This window comes from Gossypium raimondii, chromosome 8 (genome assembly GCF_025698545.1).
Source record: "Gossypium raimondii isolate GPD5lz chromosome 8, ASM2569854v1, whole genome shotgun sequence".
NCBI classification, from domain to species: domain Eukaryota; kingdom Viridiplantae; phylum Streptophyta; class Magnoliopsida; order Malvales; family Malvaceae; genus Gossypium; species Gossypium raimondii.
In genome coordinates, this window is record NC_068572.1 from 45320399 (window position 1) to 45332981 (window position 12583).

The window sequence follows — 12583 nt, forward strand, 5'->3', positions numbered from 1 at the left end:
GTTTCAGAAAGAGGGTGACTTTATTATATGAATTTGACTGTTTCAATTATGTTTGCATGGTGAGAATTTGTATTAAAAAGTTATTTGGATACGTTTTCATTTTTTATGAATCAAGCTTAGTTTAACTTATATGCATAGACATGGAAAATATTGATGCCATTTTAACTTGAAAATTTATATTGTTGTCATTAGGTTTTTAGGTTATTTTCTCAGCTACTTTTAAGAAAAAATCAATTGTAACTTGATTAGATATAAAAATGAAGTTAGATATGCTGTTTCATTTTCATGAAAGGCAAAAACAATGGAATCTGATATATAATGATTGAATTGTAGTTAATGATGAAGAAGCAAGCAGAATGGCATTGTCTCAAACACATTAGACATAGATCTGCTTGTTCGAAAGCTTCGTCATTTTTATATTACATCTTGTACCCACTCCAATTTTTCTAATAAAATTCTCACCCCGGATCCAAATTTCATGTTACATTCGATTTTGGGGAAGCACTCTGAATGTGGATATACGACACTAACAAAATAACTCCTACTTATTAAAAACAAAAGATATCTTATGCTACTAGGATACAATAATCTTGTCAATACGCTTTTTCTCAGAGTATTTGGTACATTATCAGTGGAGTTTTTAAATTTTACAAACATGATCACAGTGTTGACAAATACTTTATAAAAGTATAATAAAATATTAAAAAATTACACTAACCATTTTTTAATTCCGCTTATCAAATTAAAAAAAGTACTATTAAATAAAACCATAAAATAATGTTAGTAATTGGTCCTTATAATCACACTAGAGATACCATTTAAACAGATTTTGGATTCAATGTCTTCCCTAATTCTAAGTTGTGATTTTATTTGCATTAAAAACAAAACTAAAAGAAATTGCATTGAGAGAGAGTGGTATATTAATCACAAATCAAAAAAAAAAATGTAAAATTGACTTTCAAATTATATCATTTTTTCACTAAGCTACTTAAAGTATTTTCGGTCAAAAGTAGTATCTAAACTATCATTTTGTCACAAACATGATACTAATCACATTCTTATTGGACATCGTACATTTTTGAGTTAAATGAGATAAAATTGATAGTTTAAATATCAGTTTAATGAAAAAATCTATTTAAATGAAAAAAAGTATAGTTTAGAGGCTAATTTTATAGTTAAGCAAAAAGTACAAAATATGCACATACAAGGACTGTTAAGGAAGAGGAAAGGAATTAAAATCTTTAAAAAAACAAAGGAAAGGAATTAAAATTAAGAAAAGCTAATGATATAAATCAAATATACATGTAACTGAAGATGGCCTACGAAGAAAAACTGTGATCATTAATTAGGAGAAATGGGAACTAAAAATATATGCATATATATATTACAAATAGGGGAATTGGAATTACAAAATCCGAACTGTTTGATAAATTTTGAATTGACTCACTTTGAATGAAGTGATTTTTAAAAAAAAAAAAAAAAGTAGATGCAAGCGGGTTGAGTGAATTTTTTCTTGTGAGTATTGGGTAAGGAGAAGTTATGACAATTGCTTGCCCCACCCCATACGAAATTATCATTTTATCTTTGTCAATATAAATTATTAAAAAGGTAAAAATGTAATAACAAAATATCATATATTGTATGTTAAATATTTTGTTTGAAGAATTATATTTAAATATTTAGTTGAGATAATTAATAAAATTTAAATTGAAGGTGAGAATGAATGTATCCCGTATTCATAAAAATGATCATGATTTTTAAAATTATAAGTAGACATACCACTTTTATAGTGAAGATGGTATTTAATCATATTTAACACAAACCCCTTATTAATTATTGTTTATGTATAATATTGGTTGATAACTTACACTTACCTTCCGTTCTCACTGGTTCACATCACACACAATAACTCTTTTTACTTGTACATGGAGGGCAGTGAATGACAGTTATTTTTCAGAGAAGAAGAGAGAGAGAGATCAGGCAAAAAATAAAAATAAAAAACTTTAACGCTTGAGATCAGTTTGTCTATGGTAATGGTTGCCTTGAAAATGAGTTTTTTTATTGTTTTGTATTATTAAGAGCTGTGCACTTATAGCCCAGTATCCGATGTTCATCTTAGATTCTATAATGAACCCTAGCAAGTTAGTGAAAAATAAATAAATCATAGTGGAATGGAATGGCAGCAAACCCTAAGCCCGAAACCTCCCAATCACCTTGCTTTCTTCGTATCATGATTTGACATCTTTTCCCTCGACCAACCTTCAAACAGTCACTAGATTAGATGAACCATACATATATTCATAAAATATACTAATTTATGTTCATATTTAAAGACCCTTAATAAAAATATAGTGGTAGTAGTAGTTTAGTTTGTGTTTAGAGTGGAAGAAGGTAAACAAGAAAAAAAAAACCCTACTATTTTATTATGTCTGTGAACTACAAACTAATAAAACTAGAAAATTTTGATGCTTTTAAATTTGAAGGATTGGATCATTAACAGAATCTGAGACTTAAAAAAGTATTATGCAGAAATAAAGGAACCCTAACAAAAAGGTGGCATTTTTTTTTTCTTTTTATTTTGGTGTGCTTCTTCATGGTTAAGCTACTATAATGAGTAACGCTGACAATTCAAAAAAGGCTATTCTATTGAGAAGAAAAAAAAAAGAGAAGAAAGAGCCCATCAAAGAGAACTCCATGAAATTTGTACATCCTTCTTCAAATTAAACCCAGATGAATCCCATGATGATGAGCATTCTTGGGATTTATAGTAAAACACCAACTATCTTATAAAAAGAAGAAGAATGAAGGTGATGATCAAAAGGTCAAACAAACAAGAGAGGTGAAATGAGGATAATTAAGGAGGAAAAAAAGAAGAAAGAAAAACACTGAAACTTTGTCTTTTGGTTAATAAGAGGGACGACCTGTGCCCCAGTAGGCTTCAGCTGGCAATTGGACTGAGTTTAGAAGATTTGGTGGCAATCCTTGAGCAAAAGATCCGTTTGGATCTTGTAATAGTTGTTGCTGCTGCTGCGGCGGAGGCGGCTGTTGTTGACCAACCATGCTTCCTGGTGAGCCTAAGGGTCCACTTCCTGGAACCGGTCCGGCGGCTGGCTGTTCCTCTTCCTCCAATGGAAGCCTTTCATATGCCGCATTACCAAAAGAAGCTGCCATCATCACCACTGGACCTGAAGCAACGAGTGGACCCACCACCGCTCCTCCAACTACCTGACCTTGACCGCCGGCTAAATATATGGTCAACCCCGATGCAGCCGGCGGTGCTGGAGGAGGTAAAAACGAGCCAGAAAGTGATAAAATTTCGAATCTTCCATGTAAAGTCACGACTGCACCGGGTGCTCCTGGTTGCCTTAAGGTCACATTCGTTACGGTTCCGCTCCCACTCAAAATGCTAACCCCTCTTTGTCTTCGCCTGGCGAAAGTCGAAACGCTCTCCATAATATCACAGCCGTCTGCGATTTCCATGACATGGGATCGGAGGGCATTGGCACTATCACGGGTTATGATGATGGGTGGCTTAGGCTTATTCTTGGAACCCGCGGGCCTCCCTCGTGGTCTTCTCGTGATTTCACCTTCGGCCCCAGGGACTACAGCCAGTTCTTTGCCTTCACTCGTGTCGGTGGCACCGCCGCCCATGGTGGTGGCTGTTTCTTCTCGATCTCGTTTCTGGCCACGGCTTTGTTCGTCCTCGGAGCTTTGCTGTTGTTGTTGTTGTTGGTTGTGGTGATGTTGAAATTGATGTTGCGGGTTTAGATGAAGATCTCTTGTGAGGAAAGGAGGAGGAAGCGGGCGGCCATGAGCTGTTACTGGGTCCATTTGTTCTCTTTTGTTTCTTCCCTTCAAAGCTCAAACCTAATCAAACAATCAGCTAACACACATGCAAGAAAGAAACCCACTGAAATTCTAATAAGGTTGATATCTTCGTTTCCTCTTTTTCTGGGTAATTTTGACTGATTGAGTAACTGCAGGTTTCACCAAAAAAGGGTTTGAAGAAGCATAACCTGGCAGCAACTTTTCAGCTGTTTCATCAACCGCATCTTCCCTTTCTGGTATGAAGATCTAAGTTGAATTGGTTAAGGTTTTGGGAGGAAACGAAGATGAACAGTGATTGGGGGTTAAGAAAATAGCCAAAAAATGGAAGAGAAAGGTGGTTTATGGGTTTGGGTCTCGATTGTGCTTTGTAGCTATGGCGTGTGGGTTTGTTGGGTTAGGGTTAGGTCAAGGCAGGCATTGCATCGATGATGATGATGATGGGTTTAGTTTTGGTAAGACAACATGCGCATGGGCGGTGTGTGGGCCCTCCCTTTCTCTCTCTCTCTCTTTTGTCTCTCTCCCCCATCAGTCCCCACCATAGGGACCCCAACACCCCACGTTCTCTTCTCACACCCTTCATTTTTTTTACTGAATGTTCTCGAGATTTAAAAGCCTGCAACACACACAGTTCCTTCATTTACTCTCTCTATCTTCTTTCCCTTTCTTTAACTGCTACTAATTCTGAAAAATTCTATCTTCAGGGGTCGCCCAAAATTTTCTACTACATGAAACAAGTTCGATGATGATGACAAGACCATCATCCTCAATCGTTGCCTTTTATACTAGGTTTCAAGTACTGAAAACGGAAGTAAAAAAAAAAGTAGGGATTGGTGTTGTTTTCCATCATTAAGGGTCTCTTTCATGGGACACTCTTTGTTTCATAGTCCAAAGTTCAAACCTAACTGTTTAAAAACATCAGCATGCAGTTCTCAAAAGGATGGTGTAAATAGAACAGGTTTTAGGACAAGTTTCAAAGCTGTTTCATAAATAGTTTATGTAGGATTGAGAGCTAGTGTATGGTTTAAATAATACAGTAAAACTCTTGAGAAAAGAGAGAATATGGGTTTGAAAACTGGTATTATTTATTGTTGGAAACTGAAAGAAGGTGAGCAAGCCAGCGTTACAAAATGTTGTTTTGCTTTGCATGATGTTCAAGAGGAGTGACTTGAAGTTACTGCATTTCTATAGTTCCTTCTAATCCATTTTAATCTCTGTTTTTTTTTTTTTTTGAGAAATAGTTGTATGACATATCACCAAAACTCTTTTAATCGTTTTATGTTACATCAGTATTTTCATCTTAAATTTCAACATTCTATTATGTCGATTTTACACTAATATTTTTGGGTTGGTAATTATCCTCTCAATAATATAGTTTTAAGGAAAAATTACAATCCTTCTCACCCAAGATTTATTAATTAATTTATATATATTGAACAATTATGATAATATTTGTTCTTTTTGACACAATGCATATATTTACCCATAATATCTCTCAACCCATAAATAAGAAGATAATGCGTTTTAGTACACTCGAACTTATGTTCTCTTGCATTAACAACAAGACTTAATCGACTAATTTATATATTTTACAAAAAGTATACATTAAAAGGAGAAAATAAAATGTTGATTATGGTAATAGTTGAAAGAAATTATTACTTTGAAAAGATGGTTTAATTAAATAATGTGGCATGAATTAATATATTCAACTAAATTTCATATAAATAGGTAGAGTAATGATTTTAAAGTTAACTGACAAATAGTTTTCAATTGCTAAAAATAGATTTTTATTCATCTTTTAATGTTCAAACCTGAAATTGAGGTCATTTATATGACAGAATATCAAATTACTTTCAACAATGGAATTATTGTAACAAAAGGTTATCAAAACACCCATTTTATTAAATTGTGATTGTTATAAACAAAAATTAAGGAAAGAAGTTGAAACAATTTTAAAATACAAATTAATCATGGGTGCATACTACATTACTATGTATGAAGTGCATTAATTGAATTAAATAAAATTAATTTTGTAAAAATTAAAGAGATGAAAAGATATTTGTAAGAATAACATGGACTCAAGATGCATGTGATACATTATTTTGAGATTGCTATAAAAATCATTCGACAAAATCTAAATTGTGAAAACTATTTAAACCATAAAAAGATTATATCTAAATCTCACGTTAAGAATGAGAAAAAAAGAGAAGTGAGGGGAATGGAGGGTAGTTTTGGTGGAAGGAAAATAATAAGCAAAAAGGGGAAGGTGCATGTGGGACATGGGAAATTGGAGTTGAGCAAAAAATGGGTCAGAAGAGTCAGTCAGGGCGTGTCGTAAGGGGGACTCGCCTTTCTAGGAATCAAATCCATCCATCCATTATCTATTTTGCCTTTGTCTACTTATACAAATGCCATTTCATGTCCCATGTCTTTATATATATTAGCCTTCACCACCTAAATCTAACCTATGCATACACCACCAGATTGTTCAATTTTAATTTAAATGCATGTATTTTAAAGTGAAAAATAGTCCATCATAAGTGGAGTTGAAGTGCACAGTATATAGAAAGAATTGTGAAATAATGAGAGGGAACGAGGAACCCTTGGCTTTTCTCGACCAAGTTGCGATGGATAGCTATTTGCCACCTCTATAACTATAACCCAGCCTTCACTAGAGAGCGAGCAGCATTCTGAAAGCGGACACTGCATCGTCCCAAGTGCTACATTTGTTGTATGATATATAAAAGATGAATGAGAAAGCAGGGCGTGTGGGCGTGAATGAGAAGAAAGGGAAGAGATGGAAACAAAATTAAGCAAGCGTGGGTGGCAATGACATGGGCGGTACCAGAAATGGCAGTGGCAGTGGCAGTGCCACCAACACCAACAAAAACTGACTCCCGCAACCCCTAGGCCTAGCATGTTGATGAGGTCCTATGAGAATTTTAACATGAGTCTATTTATTCAATGGGAACAAACTTAATGATAGGTGGGTAGGAGTAATTTTGGTATTTGCTCCCATATACTCACATTTTGAAATCATTATTTTCCCTTTATTTGTTCAAAGATAAAAAAATCTAATAATATATTATACAATAAATCTTAGAATAGGATGTTCATAAATCATTATAGGTTAAACACACATTGAAGTATGAAATAGAATGAAGGTGGGACATGACGATGTATAGAAGTGATAAGCGTAACGAAACAAAAACAAAATTAAACATATTAACAATTATGAGTTTAATAAATCCGTCCTATTGTCTATCCTGAATGAATCTCATCATCTCATCGCAGCCTCTATGTCGGAGTTTCGGTTTCTCCCTTATCATAGAAAATGGCCTCATGCTCTCGGTTATGAACATACAGGTATAAAAATAAAAGTTCCAAGCTCCCCACCATCTATATCCTTTGTCTTTATAATCATTTTGGATTAATCATTATTTAAAAGCTCTTTTAATCAAATCATGTTATTATCATTGAAATAAAATATTTTTATTTTTTAATGATGTGATGATTCATAAAATTATAGATAGTAAGTGAATAAATACAAATCCATAATTTTATCTTTACATTTAAGATAGTTAATATATTTAATAAGTTTTTATTCTCATCCATTTGACTCTTCTTTTTTTTAAAAATTTTGGCTTATTATTTAGCAAAATCTCACTTCAGTCGTTTACTCTATTGAAACATTTTTTTTAATTGTTGTAGTCAATTCAATTTTATTTTATTTTTTAACAAATTTCACAATTAATTTTAGGCTTGTTTAGTTTTAAAATTTATCAAATTGGTCCCGAAGCTAATTTCCCTGGAGTTCACAAGACCCATTTACCAAGTCCAACAAAACGAGGAGTTGTTTTAAAAATAATAATAATAAGCAGTGAGTTGAATCTTGTGAAGAAAAGAGGGTTATGCTTTCAAGAAATTAAAGACATCGTCTTCCCTTTAGAAACAAGAAATGGGAAAAAACAAAACACTTTAATCTCCCTTTTAAACATTAATTTAATCAAAACCCATTTTTATCTTTGTCCAAATTAACAATTAATCCATCAAGAGAGTGGACCACCTCAAAATGAAAATGTGCTTTCATCATGTGAAGGGCTGCTTATTGGTTCGAATCTAGCATTGTGTTCTCATGTTCTCACAGAAAACTGCTTCTTCTTCTTCTTCTAAATAAAATATTAGGGTTAGCCTAAGTGGCTTGGGATGGTTGCACCCATTTTTCTTTGTCTTCTCCACGGGAAAGTCCAATTAAAAGCTTTCATTTTTATGGTTAATTAAATTAAAGGAAGCCACATCGAGCACTGGGAATATTATTATTTCTTTTATAAATTAAGGGACTGATTTAAACAGCCGACCAAACTGAGGGGTTTCCATGTGAATTGATAGTGATTGTTTTGGATTCATTGCAAATGGCATAGCAAAATGTCAACGGTTTCTTCCCAGCTTGCCTTCTTAAATCTTAATCCACGCTTTTTATTTTTTATTTATCAATATTATATGCACCAATTAGGCCATCTCGAACTGAATTTTCATTTTCTTGGGAAATTTACCCAAATTTATCTCCACCTCCACAAAGATCGCAAATACCATAAAAATATTATGCAATCAATTATATGTATGATATAGCATAGCCTAGAATGCAATGAAAACATGATCCATCTACAAACAAACCTTTTGTAAGGCAATTAAATACAAAAAACATTGCCCTAGTAGCCATATATAAATATATATAGGAAAAAAATTTAAAAAGGGGTGTGGGTGCTTCCCACATATATGGGAGTGCTGATTATATTGTTGGGAAGGTTCTGTAATGATAATTTATTTTTTGGGGTTTGGTAGATGGGAACTTGGAAAAATGTAATAATAAGGTTAAGGAAATGCATTGATGTGTGATATGTGGGTGCTTTAAGATGTTAAAGGACCAAATAAATTATAAATATTTGAAGTTTGAATGTTGCTATATTTATCTCCAAACGTTACCGTTTGGGCTGAAGTTGTGATTTAGACTTTTAAGGGCCAGATCTAGTTAGTTTTGGGCTACAAACTTGGAATAATAATATAAGCCTAAGAGTTGCACGAAGACCAAGAAAATGCATGTCCTGTTTACATGTAAAAACCCCAATTCGCTTGTTAGACACTTTTCTTTTCTTTTTTCAATATTTGAAAAAAGTTATGCATTTTGGTACTTGAATATAACAATATTAACTTTTTAGTGTTTAATTCAGTTTTAAAGCTGATTTGATGAAAAATCATAATTAGCTAATAATATTAGCAATTAACTTTCATCAAATCAACCCTAAAACATTAACTAAATGCAAAATTAAACCAAATTCACAATTAACTCTAAATTTATTCTATTAACAAAATCATGAAAATTTCAAACCTACTAATATTAGCAATAAACTTTCAACAAATAAACTCTAAAACATTAGCTAAACACTAAAAAGATTAACACCGCTATCTTTGGTTCCAAAATATGCTTCATCAAATACAGTGTTTTAAATTGGACAAAAAATAACATATGTACCACATTAAAAAAGTGTTAAACTCAAGTACCAAATGATATATTAAACTCTCTTTTTAACTTTATATCTACAGTCAACCATATATGTAAGAGATCCTTTTGTCTGTCAAATTTTTTAACTCATAATCACATCTAAAGCACTTATAACAATATTTAAGATTCAAACCATATTTGATTATTTTGTTAATTTTCAAATTAAAAAACTATAATATACTATATTATGATATATTGAAAATAATTATGCAATAAATTTATTAAAAATTAATAAAAAAATAAATATAACTTTGGTTAAAATGGTAATGTTGAGAGCAAACATTAAAGTTTTTTGGGTTCAAACCAGACCTGCTCATGGGTCGGGTTAGGCCCGAGTTTATCTTTCTTAAATTGGGCTAGGCTTGGAAAAATTATAAGCTCATTTTCTGGACCAGGTCAGGCTCAAACTTGAAAAATTAGTCTAGATACCTTGCATTGGCCCAACTCAGCCTGACCTGGCTTATGATCACATCTAGTTCAAACCTCCATCACATGCATATTCTTTTCTAGATCTATTAAAAATATAAAAAGACATAAATATCCTTAAAATGATAGTTGTTGCTACGTAAAATAAATGGACTTTTAGTAAATTCACAATTGAGTTGATACCTGATTGATAGTGACGCGGACTCAATTAAAAGCTTCATTATATATAGTATAGATTAATAATATTATTAATTAATGAATAAAAACATATTTAAACAAATTTACAAATGCAAAACCAATTCTTAAAGATTATTTTATTTAATAAAATATTTTTAATGTATTTTTATATAAAATTTAAATATTTTATTGAAATAATATTTTAATTAAAATTTATTATTTTATTTCACTCGTGAATAAAATTAATTTTACTAAACGTTTGATACAAGAAGATTTATACATACTTTATTATTGTTGCTACAGAAAGTAAAAATAAAACATAAAAATCGATTTTACAATAAACTTGACTGTTTTAATAAAATATTATTATAGAAACAATTTGACTATATATCAACAATTTCAATATAAGCACGTAATCAATAATCAATTGGAATAAATTTAAAGGAAAACTCACGCAAAGTTTAGGGTGTTAACTAATAGGTTAAATTTTGCTATTAGTCCCTGTACTTTAGGAAAGATGTAGATTTAGCCTCTATACTTTAATTTGATTTAGTTCCTTTACTTTTTGACTTGGTAAATTTCAGTCCTTGTACTTTTTGAACTTTGAAATTTTACTCTTGACCCAAAAGCTAAATTTGTTTGGTTAAATTCAATTACTAGTCCTATACTAAGCATACAGTTGTAGATTTAGTTCATATGTTCAATTTTCTCATTTCAAGTCCCTATACTCTTCAAATTTTAAAATTTCAATGTTGACACAAATTATAGTCGTTAATCCATTAACTGTATTTTTACTAAGTAATATGTGAAAATAACAAACTGATATGATATTACACATATAATAAGATGTTTGCAGCATTAAATTTTAACTTCATAAATGGAACAATTATAGAGTAAAATTTTAAAATTGGAAAAGTGGAGGAGGAAATTAGATCACGACAAATGATGGTAGGACCCATTGCCGCAAATACTTGTCTTGATTAAGCTTACAACTTATTGAGTTATGGGCCACTATTTCAGTAAAATTTGGGGTATTTGTGAGAAATATCTGACCATCACCTTTCCTATAATCTAAAATAGAAAACTTGGTGGGAAACAAGTGTAACTTAAAAATTGGAGTGACGAATTTAGGCATGGTACGAAAGAATATGAGGTTTAGAATATTTGATAGAAAATAATTTTAAGGTTACGAGGAAACAATTGGATTAGGTCAAAGGGATATGATTAAATTAGAGATTTAGATTGAGTTTCAAATGATAAAAGGTTCTAGACAGACAGAATATGGGAAAACTAAAAAAGAATTATTATGAGTACCTGAGAAACGAGAATATTCAACGATTACGCGTTTTATTTGACTTTTTCTGCAACATGTTTCAGCTGCTGCGTTCTGCGGCGCTCATCATTAATCGAAATTCTTTGAAGTCCACAAATCCATCTCCATCCTTATCGACGCCTCTAATCATGCGCTTACACTGTTTAAGACTGCACTTGTTGAACCCTAGGCTAATCAAAACATTGCGCAATTCTTTGGCCGAGATGAATCCGTTTTTATCTTTATCGAAGATGAGAAAAGCGTCCATTAAATGATCGTCCTCGCCGCTGCTGCAGCTAGAAATTGCTCCGTCGCTGGTGGTGTTGACAACCGCGTGCATGAACTCATCCAAATTGATGAAACCGTCGCCGTTGAAATCCATTTCTCTGATCATACCTTCCGCTGCTTTGGAGGCCGTGGATTTTTCATGTCCGAGGCGTAAAAGCACTTGTCTAAGCTCCAATGAAGATATCTTCCCATCGCCATTTGCGTCCATCACTTTGAAGACTTGTTTAAACTGATTTGACAGTTCCATGGTAGCAAAGGACGATGTTATCACATCGCAACTCGATGGTAACCGGCGATGCTTTGATCTTCTATTGCACCGGTCGACGTGAAGGAACAGTTGAACTCTCTTAAACAGAGAGATCCAACAGGTTTTGCAAGAACTTAGCATAATCCAATGAAAGGAAAGCTCGTAAAAAGAATGGTACTTGTCTTGCTAGGAATGGTGGCTGTTTGCAATCTTCGATGGTAGAAAGCTGAAAACGGGAAGTTATGGCTCTTTTCAAGAAACTTAGTAATTTGTCAACTAGCAATAATTTTTATGGGGACAATACCTTTGGGAAAAGACCAAATAACCCCTATTGAGAAGGGATATTCCCCGTCATTTTCAACCTTGTGAAACGGATAGGGAGAAGGGTAGTAATGGAGAATCAAAATTTTGACGAAGTCTTTTTAACGTAGTGGTATTGTTGATTGAGTCTCTTTTGTCTGGTGGATGCCAGCTGAATTGATAAAAAACAAGCAGCTACCGAATGGGGGCCGGCATAACTATGCTCGTCTTTGGCTTTTAGATCCGCCGCAGCTTTGCCTTCAGCTCTTTGGAAGGAAGCCAAGCAACTAGTTTCAACATTTTCGAGTTCTTATCCCAAACTCTTTACACTTTATACAACGACAAATCATGGTAGTTGATGCTTTCCTCCATTACTTAACCCCTCCAGCTCAAGCTTGCCTTTCTTTTACCAATCTCAAGCTCTCAACATAGTCTACAAATTTTAAGT

At 32.8% G+C, this 12583-nt stretch overlaps 2 protein-coding genes across 2 annotated transcripts; both read right to left on the reverse strand.

The window, feature by feature from the left end:
- Window positions 1-2627: 2627 nt before the first annotated feature.
- LOC105791632 (AT-hook motif nuclear-localized protein 22) lies at window positions 2628-4290 on the reverse strand. Its single transcript, XM_012619790.2, has one exon. It carries the CDS (start codon window positions 3829-3831, stop codon window positions 2905-2907), a length of 927 nt encoding a protein of 308 aa, XP_012475244.1. The 5' UTR covers window positions 3832-4290; the 3' UTR covers window positions 2628-2904.
- Window positions 4291-11209: 6919 nt separating this feature from the next.
- On the reverse strand, window positions 11210-12506 carry LOC105791634 (probable calcium-binding protein CML23). The gene has a single exon (XM_012619794.2). It carries the CDS (start codon window positions 11974-11976, stop codon window positions 11362-11364), a length of 615 nt encoding a protein of 204 aa, XP_012475248.1. The 5' UTR covers window positions 11977-12506; the 3' UTR covers window positions 11210-11361.
- Between the last annotated feature and the right edge of the window lie 77 nt (window positions 12507-12583).